Raw genomic sequence first — 16,518 nt, forward strand, 5'->3', positions numbered from 1 at the left:
TGTCATAAAAGTTATATATAATATTGTTCACAAAAAAAGTTATTTCAGGGTTTTTTTATAAGTTAAGATATAATTAGCCTACAGTGGTTTAGTTGTCTACCAGCAGTTTGGTGCTACAAGTCAATGACAGTCCACAACACCAAAACATGTAAAACATTGTGCTAACATTTAAACAGTTGTCCAGAATGTACAGCCTGATTTGACTGTAGTCAAAGGTTGTAGTTTAAGCTTGGTTGCCAGTAGAGATATTTATGCTTCATTCAAAATACTGATGGAACATGGAAAAAAAAATGCTGAGGCAAGGGAAAAAGAAATAATTGCTAAGTATAGAAACTATTTAAACATCAATTCATCTGGCTATTAAGCAGAAGTATATTCTATGGCCTCAGCCTAGCCATTTATTTATTTTAATTTATATAGTGCAATAGTAATCTCTGGCAGATCTACCTGGTTATAAATTAATAAATAAGTCTGTCACAACAGTTCATGTGGCCTGTATTCTTAGCATCTATTACAAGTCTTTTTCTTTCCCCTATAAATGTCATTTACTCAATTACATCCTTTTCATCAGTAGTACATAACCAGGCATTATACTTGATAGGTTCCTGGATCATACACAAATCACAACTTCTAGGTAACATGCTAATTGAATGTAGCAGCATTATGATATTCCTAATAGTGTTGCCACAGTATATCAGTGCAAAATGCCATTTCAGTTTGTTATCATTAGTATTTTTGTTTCATTTCCAGGCAAGTTTAACAAAACTTCAGACTATGTTATGTGATAAATGGGATTTCATTGTTGCCCAGGCTCAGGATCAAGTCAAGTAAGCTAAATTGTGGGACTGTTTTACATTAGAGTTTGTCACATTTTATTAGATAATTTAATTTTTTATTTTGTTTTTAATTACATTACTGTTTAGATGGTACAATCTGTATACTGCTGTTTTAACATGCCATAAATGTTGTCATCTGTTCAATTTATCTTAGAGTGGAGATAAAAATATTGAGCATATTTTTTTTTTTACAGAATTGCAAAAGAAAAAAAAAGGACAGACAAAGCCATTATGGACAGCCAAGAACGTGCATTTTGGAGAATACATCGACCACCTGTGAGTGAAAGCTTTTGTTAAATAATATTCTGCTAAACATTCTTTTAGACAGGAAGGACACAATGTAGAGCTTAGAGAAATTTATTCATAACCTCACACATAAACCAATCATGAAGGCAGTTGCATAGAGACATTCAGTTCAGTAGTCCTGACTAGGTTACATTTAGCCACAGTCTTCAGAACACTTCTCTGATTCAAAAGTATAATATGGCTCCTTCAGTCATGAAAGACAATGGATGCGCCCAGAGGAATCACTAGTTCTGGTTTTTTCTTGAGTCCAGGCAAAATCGAATGTGACTAAACCGTGACCTAAGTCACCTAACAAAATAGCAAACAACAAAAGAGCGTTATTTATTTATTATCTTAATGTTATCATTTTTCAGTGAATACTTTAGACATTGTAAAATATAAATAAGCAAATATAATACAGCACAATTTATTATAGGCAAAAATTAATAAATTAGATATATCATATTAATTTATATTTTTTAAAAATGCACTTGAAAAACGAGCCCCCAACTGTCAGGTTTATGTTAAGGCCTTAGCTCGTTTGCCCGGGCCCCTGACATTCAACCAGGCACCTTCGTGCTTACAAATAAATAAGTGACTCACTGTTGACAATGTAAATATTTAATGCTATGAATATAAGTTATGACGGTAAATTAATGGAGTAATGACATTGAATTTGGAACATTCTAATATTGTGGATCTATTAATTAAACAATAATTCTACACCTTGCTATCCGACCACGTGACACATAAATGCTCGCAATCACACCAAAACACACTGCTGAATCTAGTACTTAGTGTAGAACTCCAATCCCATACTTACTCCCTGTAAAGACAAAGTAAAGACAAACTAAAAAGGTCTAGTAGACTATCACTATGGCATCGAAACAACTGTGAAACGCAGTTATGCCTTAGATACTCACCCTAAACAGGGGAACACATAAGAATCTCAACAAACGTTACACCAGCATAACAAAAACACTCCATCAGCTTACAAGCATGGCAACAAAAAGAAAGTGCGTTCAAAAATAGTGCACTTAATACACATTGGTGCAAGAATGCCATAACCTACGCACCGACACCAAACATTGTTGACATATAGAATAATACTTCCATACTTGTCAGATTTGTAATAAGGACTTTCACAGAGTCAAATTCTTTGCAATGTCACTGCCACTCCAACAGTGGCTTGTTGTCATACATTGAGAATATATTTGCAAGACATCTGTTAAGTTGGAGGTAATTATTCTTCCATACAGTTTTGCTTTGTTCTCCAGCATTCTCTGGGTACTCCTGTTTGCTTAGGAAGTGACTGATCAGCTTGTATTCAGTGGGGTGATGACTGTCAATAGACAACTGATTTAACACCTGGTGCTGATTTTTTTGTTTGTGGAGATGTCCTGTACTCAAACTCTAACATTCCATAATGTTACAGAAAATCTCAGACTTACTCTGCAGTTTTGTTTTGATGACTATCATAATTGTCCTTCCAGTAGTCATACAAATTATATACATCTGCCAAAGCACCATTTAATTCTTTGAAGGCATAATTTAGATCAGCTGGTGGAACAAATGACTTTGATATCTGTGTGATGGAAGTTAGACACACATAGCATTATATGCATGGCCAGATTTACAACAGTGCAAGACTCTTAAACAGAGAAAATAAGGAAAAAGAGATTACATTTTCAAGTGTTCTATTTCTTTTCTTCACAGATATAACATATTTTAGGATCTTAATATTAAGCTTGAAGAGGATATGGGGTCCTCACAAAAATCCTGTCCAGGGGATTCACTTACTAAAATCTGGTATGGATTATATAAGTTCACACTATTTTGTCAGGAAATTTCACCCTATTTTGTCAGGTGACAGACTAAACAAGCCAATTCTTGGGTGGTAAAATTTGCCACAGTTTGTGCATGCAAAAGCACCTGTTTTAAGACTATCTGATGGGGTGGCTTTTTTTTCATTCTTTTGTCTGAAGCTGTTTTATTCCTTTTGCTCTCGAGTTTGTACCAGCACAGTCTGCCTCCATCCTGTCCAATCTTGGGCCATTTCCTCCCACATACTTTCATTGATGCCTGTAGTTCTCAGATTTTGCTTGCAAACATCTCTGTAGGTTAGTCCTGGGTGTCCTTTGTGATTTACTGCCACAAGCTGAGCATAGGGGATCTCCTATGGAATTCGCATGCACGTGACATGTGCGAGCCAACTTAGTCTTCTCTGTGTTTTAAAAGAGCGTAAATACTGTGTGTATTGGTCTATTTCCAAATTTTCGGATAGGAGACATGATCCCTCCAGTGCAGTGCAAGTGAAAAGCACTAAATCTATGCTCTTGATAGCTCTCACTGTCATGAAGAAGAGTTCTCACTATACAGGTGTATCAGCTCAATTTTTCTTTTTTTTTTTCATAATAATAACTCAATAAAAAAATAAAAAATAAATCTATAGATGTCAACTATTAAGAAAACAACAGATTTTTGGTTGAATTAAATGAATTAAAAGTCTTTTTTTTTTAGCCTGGATGCATTAAAACATTAGATGAGGGACCAAAAAGAAATTTTCAACCCAGTCAAATGGCTGCCAGGAGGAAAAAAAACAAAGATCTTCTTCAAAAAGAAGTAAGCAATTAAATGCAGATCTTTATTTTTTAAAATGATAATAGCTTTTTGTACTAATGTCTATCAAACTTAACAGACCTTGGTAAAAATTCAATCATAATAATTGGATTCACATTGATATAAACATTCTTTAAAAAAAACAATGATAATAAAGGCTCATAACTTTGCCAAAAATCTTTGATTTTTTAATTATAAAACCTTTAGAATGACATCTCTTAAGTTTACTTTGTAATAAAAAGCTAAATGTAACCTTCTTCATCAAATGACATTGTCACAAAATGGGCACCTTGAATTGTTTTCACTATTTGAGGCTACAAACCAAATATTATTGTTCAGAATGTCTAATGCTATTTACCATTTTCTTTACTTATTATCTTTACAAAATATATTCTACAGATTAAATATTTGCATCGATCGATCAATATATGTCGTGTGAAAACTTCTAAAGCTGTTGAAAAGTATGTTATAGAATAAGTAAATATGTAATAATGCAGATTTTGTAGAGACATTTGCATCTTCTACTTTGTTAAAAACATTTGTTTATATTTTAAAAATGCCTTAATTCTGAAAATTATAGAAAGCAAATAATTGTATTTTTTTGTTTTTCAGTTTAGAACATTTTACTGAACAATATTTTGATCTGGATCCTCTACTGACACCACCTATGCCATCCAATCCATGGATATCAGATGATACCACATATTTTGAAATCAGCGAAAACAAGTAAATCATGTTTATATTATTTTCTCTTATAGTTAACTAGATTAATATGCTAATAATACATATTAATGCAGATTCTGTGCCTGGAGCAAAGTCATTAAGTCAGAAACAGGAGCAAAAAAGTAGTATATAACTTATCTCAATATGTTTTGTTGAAATTTTGTAATTTTTGACGCTCTTTTCATCTGTAACTTTTGTCAGGGAAGAGATATGAGAGAATGCTCTAGCGTAATGAATCTTAACACTTATTGCATTTATTTTTATTCATATTTAGTAAACAACTTTTACACCTAGCAATTATGGCATGTTTTAAAAAAATATTTCTACATTTTTTGTATTTATAGACCAAATATCTTTAAAACCACTTCTTTCTACTGTTTAATTGATGTTAAAAAATATTAGTATTTATAAAACATCAAACAAAATGTTTTTTTATCATTTAGTACAGAGATTCCTACAGAGCAAAGAATTAGGAAATGGTCTTATAGCTTGCAGGCATTAATATCAGATCCACGAGGCAGATATGAATTTGAAAATTTTCTTCTTAAGGAATATAGCCATGAAAATTTCAGCTTTTGGTGTGCTTGTGAAGCCTTAAAGTTTTGTCGTCAGTCAGAAGTGGAAAACCGTATTCTGAAGATTGCTGAGTAATAAATTGTTTTGTTTTTTTTACCCAGTTATTTTTCATTTTTAAACATTATACAAATCAATTTTTTTTACTTAAAAAATAATTCTTGCTAGTTGTTATTAAAAGCATGAAGATGTTACAACATGAACTTAAGGTTCACATTTATTTTCTGAAAGGGAGTTTTTGACGGATGGAGCACCTCATCAAATCAATATCGACAGTCGATGTAGTGAAGAAGTACAGAAAAATATGAAGCTCCCAAAGCCAAACAGGTATCTACCAAATACTCTTTTGTTCTGAATCTTTGACTACCCATTTTTGGTACAAGTTCCTGGACAATAAAGTGACTGAACAAATTCTCAATTTCAGGTTTACATTTGATAGTGCGCAAGAACAGATATTTTCTTTGATGAAGAAAGACACATATCAGCGTTTTTTGCGCTCTGATCAATACAAAGCTCTTTTGACCAATGCTGGACAACCTGGAGGAAAGAAAAAGTCAATCAACATTTTATTCTATATAGTTATCTATTAGTTTATAGTTATGTTTATAAGCTACTAACATTATTTTGATAGCAAAGAAGAGCTATGTCTTTATGATATCCTAAGTTAATTAGATATTTTTTAGTGTGACCTAAATTAACCATAGCTAATTTTGTACAATTTGTTTTCTTACCTCAACATTTGTTTACATATATGTTTGTCTGATTCATTCTCTGCACACTGTATCATTAGGTTTTTTTTTATTTTATTTTTCACCAGTATATGAAATAGGATTTAACATTGATTCTAGATCATCAGCTCATAAGTTATTGTTCTCATTTTGTAGTTTAAAGATATTTTCAGGCTAGATCATTGATAATTTTAACTTTTTGTTTATTCCTTCCATTATAGGTTCTTTAGTTTTGGGTCACGTAAGAAAAACACACTAACTCCAAGTCCCAAACCTAAGCGCAGAGGAAGTGCTGGGAATGATGCTGACATAGACAATGCTGCTGTAGCTCACCATTCTTACAGTACTGGCAATCTAAGAGAGCTGGAAGATAAATCTGCTGTAATGCTCAGGTAACTAGGGGAGACAAATCATTTCATTCTTGGTTGCAAGTTTTTTTTTTTATTTAATTTTTTTTAACGAGTGGAATTTTGTTTTGTTTTTTTAGTAGACTAAAAAAAAAAATGTAGATGCATGATTAGCTTTTTCCATTGGTTTTTCTGCTTCACTGTAGGTCCAGGGTTTTAAACAATTGGAATAAATGACAGTGGTTACAAGTTATCTCAACATAGCCTCAGATTATATGTAATTTACTGTTTATAATGTACTGACCATATATTTGTGGTATTATAGTCAAACGATGAAGCTTCCAAAAAGAGGTTCTATAGTTTTGAGTTTCAAATAGCCAGAATTTTTTTATTCTAAATTTCATGAAATTCAAGAGTCTGTTGATCCTATTGCACTCAGGTAACACTAGAAACATTGACATTACTTGCTTTAGACCTTTAGATGTGAAAGGGACCTTTACATCCACACACTGATTACAATCAAATTGGTTTGTAAAAGAGGTCAACAAATTTGGCTTGGTATTCTCAGTAGGACATACAGATATCTGTTTCAATGAAATAATTCTTTCAAGCACCTTATTATCAGAAACACATTACATGAGCATCCACCACATTCTAATGATCTTTGTTTAATGATTGGAATTTAATTTGTTAAATGTATATAAAAAAAAAAAAACTACCTGAGATATAAATATATGAGTTTTATTCTAATCCAAACACTTATTTTTTTTGTTCTTAACACTGGTCTTCATATTATAAAATATTAAGTAAACGCTGGAATAATTTGAGAAGCTTTGACACTGGAAATATTTTCTAATAGAAACCAGTTTCAGTTGTATTCTATAAATGATGGGATCCATTGTTTGGTGTATGCTAACTTGGTTGAAAGAAATGATTTACTTCTGCTTATTGAGCCTTTGAAACTGTATGTGTGTGTGTGTAGGGTGGGGGGTAAAACACCTCATGATATTTATATGGTCCCTGCATGTACAAGTTTGCTGTGATGCTTTACTCATAATTCTTATTTTCAGGAGAGATGCCAACTCATCAGACAGCAGTATTGCAAGGTAGTGTTATTTACCAACCCTAAATACTTTATGTTCCGTGTTTTCTATAGTGAAACATTGGTATATTAAACCATTCAGAATTTTTGCAGGAAAAAAAACCAACAAACTTTTCTTAAAATCTTTTTGACCACTGCAGTTTGTACCACAGATATATAGTATAAAATTAAGACCATTATATATGATGGTCTATGTAAAAAGATGGTTACCTGCTTTAGGCAATGTCAGTGAAGATCACTTGGTTAAATGCATCACTTAAGCATGTTATTGGTGAAACAGTAACTACGTAAAACTACTGTCACAGATTGTTCGTTCTAATAATAATTTAATATGTAAGTGCTGTGAATGTACACGTTGAAAGCTCAAGGCACATAAATACATAAAACAAAGTTTCAAACAAAAAGGACAGACTTAGTGATCTATGCTTCTCTATGAATTTGAAATGACCAAGAACTTGTTTAATGCACCATTGGTCAAGCTGACAAATCTTCACCACCCTTCTATTTAGTTCATGATTCAAGTTCACATATCATGATTTGGCTAACATCAAAAGCCTAGTAAAGAAATCCTGATTATTTCATCCTTCAAGAATAGTAACAAATCTATTACAGTAGAGTTACTGCATGCCTACATGTGTTTATTTACTGGCTATCAGTGCATTGCTTTTTCAAGGCTGTGTGTCATACAAATACAAAATGCCTTAAATGTTCATGTTATTGCTTATTTTTAATCAGTATCTGCATGTTAAGTTTTATGAAATTTGCATTTCTGTTTACATTGTGTAGTGTTGATGGTTTTCTTTATAATCCATGAGTAACTAAATCACTGTCAGCCCTAAATACAGTGTAAAACCATTTTCTGAGAACCACATTCAAACCTTGTTACCGGTATATCTTGGAATCCACTCAATAAAAGTCAAACAAGTTCTAAATATCAGTGTTTAGGTCAGGTCAACTCTTAAACCTGTGTAATTATAGTTAATTTTATTTGTGACTCGAAGACAAGCCTTATTATTATTATTATTATTTGATATAATTGTTCAATGTATATATCATATTCACATATATATCATTCACTTCTAATTGTATCATAGCCACAAATATTAATATTTATAAATATATCTGAAATATTTCTTGGAAACAAATAGTAGGGTTTTGTTTTACACAAGAATTAAAAATAAACATATAACAGGAATCAAACACTTTTTTTAAACAGCAGAGTGGCATGATAATTTTATCCAATGTCTAATCCTCTTCAGAGTTGATTCTTAAAACATGATTGAAACTTAATATAGCTTCAGGTTGTTTTCCAGTTACATTTCTAAATGCTTTTATAGAATGTATTTCATTTTAGCCCTGTAGGTCACTTAGTACTAGTTTAAGGAAGTTGTCCTGTTCAAACATTATAACTAAGAAAATGAACCATGAAACAAGTCAACTCTTTCATAGAACTTGGACCTGCTGCTCAGATTGTGTTCCATATAAGCATTTGATTTAAAGAAGTCTGACTCAAATGTTGGATATCATGTAAAAAAAACTATTGAGTAAAAAAAAAAAAATTAAGTGATAGCGGCCCCACCCTTTAGAAAGTTGGTTGCCTTGATGTTGTTGTTTCAAATGAATATCTAGTGTAGATCTACGTCTGACTGGAAGTAATGCGTAACTCAAACTACTTCAGTAACACCGGCGAAAGGCCGAAACAATCAAATATGTAGTTGTTCTACAAATATATTTAATAATCAAGAAGGGAATCGTCCGATGTCAGCTATGTCCGTAAAATCTGTATCTATTCTACTGCTCTACAAGAAGCGTCTTCTTTTAGCGTCACTTACAGCGTTCTTTTTTTTTAACCAACTTTACGTCATCGTCGCTAAGTAAAACTTTACCCTATTCCCGAGACAAATAACTAATTCCTAATCATGTCATAACACAGACATTGTAAAGTCATTTTTGTTCACCTTATTTTTGTGTAGAAATCTTATGTTTCCCTTATTTACTGCCCTTGCTTTATTTATTGGTAGACTAGTTTGAGTGCCCTATTTGTTTCTTGTCTATTCTTTTAGCGTTGTAAAAAGTTGTAACGAATTTTACTCCTCATTGACTCCATAACTCTTGAACTCGACAGCGACACATCACCCAATCTGGTAGCTCGCCATAGTCTAAGGTCACCTCAAGGCAGTCCAAGGAAAAGTAAGCAGCTGGAAGTGCCAAAAATATCTTCTGTCCATGTTGCAGACTCCAGTCAAAACGAAGGACCATCATGTCTAGCTATAGCTGTGCCAAGCAAGACTAATGTTGTGGCTCCATGGGAAGGTGTGGATTAACTAGAAATTTTAAGTTGAACTCAAATAGCTTTTACTCTCTTATTTTCAGGGTTGCAGGCTTGTACATTCTAGTGAAAACAAATACACATTTTAAATGCAAATTTTGTTGTCATCCGTGCTTATACTATGTTCTGGTTGAAAGAGTGTGTAGGCTTTTTGCCTAATGAATTACATTGAAAACAGTCTATTTCTGTATGCATTAGTAAAGCTACTACTTTATGATGTCACCATTTACATTTTAGTTTAAATTTTATCTGAATGTTAATGGAGAAATCATGTGTACAATATTGTTTGTTCAAAGACATTTGGCAACCTTTTTCATTGTTTCTATAAAGATATATATTTCTTACTAGGGGACTCAAGATTAGTTGAAATGCAGGATCTTGAAGTGAAGAAATTTTCTAAATTTCTAAAGTTTATTTAAAATACAAAAAGGAAAAAAAAACAATGATGAGATTGCTGACGTGATTGATCTACAGACACCAAATCATTACGGGTACAATGTGAACACTTCATGGAGCAAAATTTGTTGACCACATTTCTATTCATCTTTGAGTTATTCCCTCCTCTACCATCATGTCTCATTCAGCTATGCATTCGATGAACAACAAACATTTACAAACAACACCATTTAGAAGAATTTTACTTTTTCTGTATAGGGAATGTTACAATAAAAACATTTCTGTTTTCAATGTCAGCTAATAGAATGGAATTTTTTACAACCAAAGAATGTTAAAGCTAAAATGTTCACTTTTTTTGTATAATAACTTTATAAAGTTGGCACCATTCAGGATTCTATTCTGTAGGTTATCCCTTTTTGAGTGGCTTAGGTGGTTTTGTTCAGAGTTTCCGAAAGACTGTATTGGAACCTCACATTGGTTTGCATATTATGTGAACCCTAGTTTCAACAAGGAAAGCCACTGTTGACATGTTTGGCCATGCAAAATATCAGTAGTAGCTGAAGTAAATTCAAAATTTAGAAGAAAGTCTTGACTGGCCACTTGTTGGTACTAAATGACACATAGTGCACAGAGTTCCTTGACTGCTGTGTGGCAACATTTGCAGTGGTTGCTTCCTGTGATTAGATCACAATGTTTTTATGTCTCTTGCACCAATTTTGTTCTAATCCACAAACAGCTCATTTTTTCATGTGATTTAGCAAGACTCATTAAATGCTTTTTTCCCCCTAAATATGACATTTCTGTCTAGAAAAGAAGGTGACAGAAAATCTTTCCATTGAGTTGTACAGAGCTCTACAGCTTCAACCCTTTTTTTATCTTTTGTATATTGCATGTTATTGTTACTTTTAATATCTAGTCCATTGGTGGATTTATTTTTTTTTTATTGCTATGTTGACAATTTTTTGAAGTCTGTACAGTAATTTGTATGTAGATTTGTTATTGCTATAAATAATGAAGTATTGAAGGTGTTACAAACTCTTTCTAAAGTGATGAAGTAGATATGCTACTTGTAATATTACAGCATATCTATCAATTGATTAGTAGAGAAAGAAAGGAATTTCTAACATTTTTCATATTGTACACCATATAGGATCAAATCAAACAGTCTATTTATTTGTTTCTCTAGTCAGACTTGTGATATGGTATTACCATTGTAGCTAAGTTGTTGCATTTCCATAGGAATTGTACATTACCTTGTCACTTTAGTGATCAGTTATTAGTGACAGCTTGGCTAATTTTTTTTTTTTATGATATTGTTAGTCTTTTGCTATTTGAATGTCCTCCAGTATTTTTTTTAGGGCCTTTCTGAATTGTGATTTTTTTTTAAAATATGTTTTTAAAACTGACCACTGTTGAACAAAGTGTGCACATCCCAACAGTAACTATAGAGCTTACATACCAGTGATTAGAAGGCCATCAAACTGACCTGTCATTGTATGCCAGTGATTTCCTTATGAAAGTAGTTGACATGAAACTGCTTATCAGTGAGGACCAGAGGTAACTAGCTGAATTAAAACATACTAGTATTTACATCTAGAACTACAGTAAACACAAGAAATCATGCTAGTCTTTTTTTTTTTCCAAATACATGGTATGTGGATTTTGTTTTACTCTTTTGAAAGAAAATGTTTTTGTTTTTTTGTAAACTATTTCATAATAGTCTTTAATCATGTATTTTCTGCTACACATAGTATTAACCACGTCTAAAAGTAAGGCATGATTATATTGTTTACCATTGGTGCTACCGTAGGTCTGGATAGGAATATACTTTCATTTCTGTGATGCTTCATTTTTTTTTTATGGAGTCACTCTCCAACATTCCTTTTTTCCTTATTAATTTATTTTGTTACTGTGCCATTAGTCAGACATTATATTATCCCTAGCATAGGATGAGGATATTGTTGATATTGTTCTTGTTATTTTCAGACACTGTTTTGTTGATAAAAAGTGTATAATTAATATCATTAATTTGTTACAGCTTAGTATTTGTTTTATAGCATAATGTAGCCAGTTTTAATTCTATGATCTCACATAGCTACTATTAAAAGCTCAAATTAATCCTTTGTTTTCTATTTTGAGTGACAGACAATCTCCTCATATTTGATGATGTCTAATCATGTTCACTAAGACTGCACTACTTTTTTGGTAGTGTTTTTGTCCCATAATTGACCTCCCAACCCCCACCAATCTCCCTTGTTTAAATTTCCTACTTAAGATCTTTTCTATTTTATTTTTTTTACTCTGGCATACCTCCATGATCTATTTATTGTTATCATACCAGTATGGAACAGAGCAGCTTAACATTAGACTCTTTGCCTAGCCATTGTAAAATTTGATTTTAAAAATCATTTTTTTAATCAAAGTATTCCCCTCTAAAGTGTACTCTCAACTCAAGACTTTTGTTTAGAAAAACTATTGAATGTAATGAACTGCTCTTATGCTCTGTTGACAATGACTAACAATGAAATCTGTAGCTAATGTTAATCAATAGTTGAACATTTGTATGATCTGGAGCTACCAGTAACCAGATCATTTATCACAACAAAAACTGTGGATTTTACAAAGGAAATTATTTGAATTGACATCTGTAAATATATTCATGGGACAGGTTAGGATTGTTAGAATAATCCAATACTTTGTCTAGGCTACACATGTATTTGATTAATGTATTAGGATTCCCATTGCTGATGATGGCCCACATGCTAGAACTAGACAAAGCTAATAATATCTAGTGTTACATTTTTTTTGAAAAAAAAGGAGTACATAAAGGCTTTTGATATAATTTTACAGTGGCTTTGATTGTATCTGAGAGGTGCACAAAGATGTGTTGATTTGAAATTACTTGACAATGTTTTCATTGCATCTAGATCAGGCATGTCAAACACAGCGTTCGGGGGCCGCATGCGGCCCGCTTGGCCACCTAAAAAATTATAAATAATGTTAAACTGGAAAATAAAAGAAGACAAGCTACTTGAATTGAAAAATGGTATTTGTTAAACTGAACAACGAAATTGAGTCTGCATTGAAAACCAGCTACATTTTTCAAACTTAATTGCAAGCCAAAGCAAATCATTTAGTGAAAGGAATTTTATGGAGTGTATCGTTAAAGCTGCCGAAGTAATTTGTCCAGAAAAGGTGAAAGTATTCATGGAAATAGCATTAACTAGGAACACTGTGGCAGATAGAATAAATGACATGTCAATCAGCTCGCGTGAACAATTAAAGAACAAAATAGATTTTGAATTATTTTCATTGGCTCTCGATGAGTCAACTGATGTAACGGGTGTAGCACAGTTGGCTATACTCATAAGGACCTGTGACAAGAATTTTAAGATACATGAGGAGCTACTTGTTCTATACATAACGCCACAACAAGTGAGAATGTTTTTGAGAAATAACAGGTGATATGCAGTACAATTAACCTTTGGTAAAGCTAGCTAGTCTAACAACGGATGGCGCACTAACCATTATGAAATGGTTTTGATGCAAAGCTACTTGCAAAAATAAGAGAGACTAATGCTAATTTTAAATTTGCTCATTTTCAGTGCATCATTCACTAAGAAACATAACGCACAAAGCAATTACAATTTCAACATGTCATAAGACTAGTTTCAGTCACTATCAATTTTATTCGTGCCCGTGGCTTAAATCATCGCCAATTTTCAATGTTTCTGAATGACATTGGACACGAAATTGGCTGGCTGTCCTGTCATAAAGAATTGAAGAGATTTGTTGTACTGCGTGAAGAAATTGTATTGTTTCTGAACATGAAAGGTGAACCTGTTGAACATTTCCATACTGACGAATGCACTCAGGATTTGGTTTTTCCAGTATTTCACTGGTCACCTGCAAGACTTGAATTTGAAACTTCAAAGTAAAGACTAAATTGTCACAACTGCATGTGATGATGTGAAGTGCTTTCAAGCAAAATTACGACTGGATAAACCAAATATGAAGAAATTTTCACTTCTCAACGTGTCAGGAACTAAAAAGATTAAATACGGCTACAACATTTGGTAACACCTGGAATCGTTAGTAGATGCTTCCACTGGCCGTTTTCATGACTTTGTTTCATACGAGCAAGAATTTTCCTTGTTTTTATCTCCATTTTCATTCGCTTCTGAAAATGCTGCTGGTAATGTGCAACTAGAGCTGATAGAATAGCAGTTAGATTCTTTGTTAAAATCGAAGTATATAGAAGTGGCTGAGCCAAAATTTAGTTATTTACTAAACGGTACGTTGAATTGCGGAAATTTGCAGCCAGAATTCTAGCTATTTTTGCAAGCACTGATCTCTGTGAGCAGCTCTTTTCTATAATGAAAGCTACAAATCACCTCACCGTTCGAGATTATCTGATCAAAATTTGTCATCAGTGATGATAGTGTCAGTGGCAAACAAACTTCCACCAGATATTAATAAACTTGTATCACAGAAAAGATGTCAAGCATCAGGACAAAGAAAAATATGCGCAATCATAGTAATTTTTAATTATGAAGTGTTATTACAAATTTAGCTAACTAAGGGACAGTTATGCCATTAATTATTGTATTCTATTGTATTGTTTCTAATTTACATAAAACTAGTAAGCTGTTTTGCAACTGATTTTTGGCTGCGGTCCCTCAGGATATAGTAATTTTTTATGCAGCCCATACACCTTAACGAGTTTGACATGCCTGATCTAGATCTATTTACTGAGAACCATAAATGAGACCCAATATTTGTTCATTGCTATTGTTTTTAATCCCAACATACTGCCAAACCAAATTGCTTCCTGACCTCAATAAAAGTGTAGACTTTCTCTTCCTAAAAGGGCTTTTATTAATACCAGTATAAGATTTGTTTTCATGAGTACTAGCGAGAAACAGCTTAGAATGTACAATAATATGAAGCTGTCCTGACTACATTTCTAAATAGGTCATCATCATATTTTATTTGTACTTTATACTAATGTTTTGTATATTATATTTATACATAGAGAGACCATCTAGGTGGAACATTCTACATGATTTTAATATGTCCTGAGTGATAAAAATGTTTTAATGTTAAGCTAGGCTGAAATTCATGTCACGAATGAAATACCATTGCAGCAGCCTGTTTGAAATGTTAACCAAAACACTACCACCCAAATGTGTAGCATTCTAATGGTCACTATAAAAACTCTAGAGCTAATACAGTTTTCCCTCTCATAAACTATTGAGATAATATAAAAGTAACTAACTTTACAAGTCAGGAATGGCAAACAAGTACGGGGGTGTCCTTTTAGTAAGGTCAAGAGTTCATTTGAAAATTGCATTAGTTATTTTTTGTTCTTTTTAAACTTAGTGACAGATCAAGCAGTACCAGTGTATTGTTTTTTTTGTTGTTGTTTTTTTTGCAGTCTAGCCCCCCCCCCCCTCCCCAACCACCTGTTGTGGTCTAGAGACAACTGAATTGTTGAGTGTGTAGTGGCTGTCATCTCATATTGTTAACATTTGCCTTATTGTTTTAGCTAGTTCACTAGTTGATTTACATATTAGTATTCTCCATTAGCAACACAACATAGCTTGAGACAACACATTCAGCAGATGGTATGTGTGATGAACTCATGTTGATGTATAACTAAAATTTGTGTTGGAAAAAAAAAATTAGAGGACTACTTTGGTGATGCTAACTTACATGTAGAGTGTAGTTTCTATTTGCCTTACTGTGGACTAGTTTATACATGTCAATAAACATTGACAGTCCAGATTTTGTTCTATAGAAAACTTTTTGTTTTTGTCCTATTTCCAAATGACCACCAGTAATTCTGTGCTTGACCAGTTGGTGTACTGCTTAGTAAAGTAGCTGTTGATTCACATTGATGTAAATAGTTTCATCGTACACACACATTCACTGAGAATTTGACAAATTATGTAATTGTATGCAAAAATGTTTTGTTCTTTTCAAAACATCCATTTGAATTATGCAGTTGTGTGTAAGCAAACAAAAAATATTCCTCTGAGAGACCGAACTGGCCACTCATTTTTCCTTTTTTCTCTTATGGAGTTCCATGTTAATCATTTTGGAAATGGTTTTCAATTTGATGCATATGAACATTTTCTTTACTAAACTAATATTGTAAATTTTTTTTTGACTAGTAATACAAGTCAATTAAAAACTGCTCTTGTTGATTGGTGCAAAACGATCTATTGCTAATTTTAGTATTATTTATTTCTCTTTTCAAATGTGATTCAATGATAAAAAGTGAAAAATGTTTTAAGTTGTAACGATCAATATTCCTTCATTGTTTCAGCTAATAATAGTTTCTAAAAGTAATACTCATGAAGGGTCACTGTTAGTCAACACTTGTGTAACATGTTTAATGTATCACCTGTTGATGTCTTCATGGTTAGCATGTGTTAACATCAGGAAAGAACTCACATTCAACATGGTTTTATCTCATGTATGTTGGGTCCATAGTTTTTTCTTTTACAACAGATTAAAATGTCACAGATTAAAACAGATGTAGAGATTATGAACCAGAATTTTTCTCTTTCATTTA

At 32.5% G+C, this 16,518-nt stretch overlaps 2 protein-coding genes across 5 annotated transcripts in view; both read left to right on the forward strand.

The window, feature by feature from the left end:
- The window catches only part of LOC106051656 (regulator of G-protein signaling 7-like), a 39,887-nt gene extending 23,392 nt beyond the window's left edge, over nucleotides 1-16,495 (forward strand). For 2 of the 4 annotated variants that reach the window (XM_056022027.1, XM_056022028.1), the window contains exons 6-16: nucleotides 751-827; nucleotides 1,031-1,112; nucleotides 3,642-3,743; nucleotides 4,140-4,201; nucleotides 4,353-4,466; nucleotides 4,907-5,110; nucleotides 5,268-5,363; nucleotides 5,461-5,589; nucleotides 5,986-6,156; nucleotides 7,182-7,217; nucleotides 9,339-16,495. In XM_056022027.1, the coding sequence (XP_055878002.1) occupies nucleotides 751-827; nucleotides 1,031-1,112; nucleotides 3,642-3,743; nucleotides 4,140-4,201; nucleotides 4,353-4,466; nucleotides 4,907-5,110; nucleotides 5,268-5,363; nucleotides 5,461-5,589; nucleotides 5,986-6,156; nucleotides 7,182-7,217; nucleotides 9,339-9,537 (1,272 nt within the window). In that variant the 3' untranslated portion in view covers nucleotides 9,538-16,495. Of the gene's footprint in view, nucleotides 1-750; nucleotides 828-1,030; nucleotides 1,113-3,641; nucleotides 3,744-4,139; nucleotides 4,202-4,352; nucleotides 4,467-4,906; nucleotides 5,111-5,267; nucleotides 5,364-5,460; nucleotides 5,590-5,985; nucleotides 6,157-7,181; nucleotides 7,218-9,276 lie in introns of all 4 variants that reach the window. The other 2 variants (XM_056022030.1, XM_056022029.1) reach the window with 2 other exon arrangements.
- Nucleotides 1-16,518, forward strand: part of LOC106057162 (ribosomal L1 domain-containing protein 1-like) — a 187,793-nt gene that overhangs the window by 15,233 nt on the left and 156,042 nt on the right. The window lies entirely within an intron of this gene.

Source organism: Biomphalaria glabrata, chromosome 2 (genome assembly GCF_947242115.1).
Source record: "Biomphalaria glabrata chromosome 2, xgBioGlab47.1, whole genome shotgun sequence".
Classification (NCBI taxonomy): domain Eukaryota; kingdom Metazoa; phylum Mollusca; class Gastropoda; family Planorbidae; genus Biomphalaria; species Biomphalaria glabrata.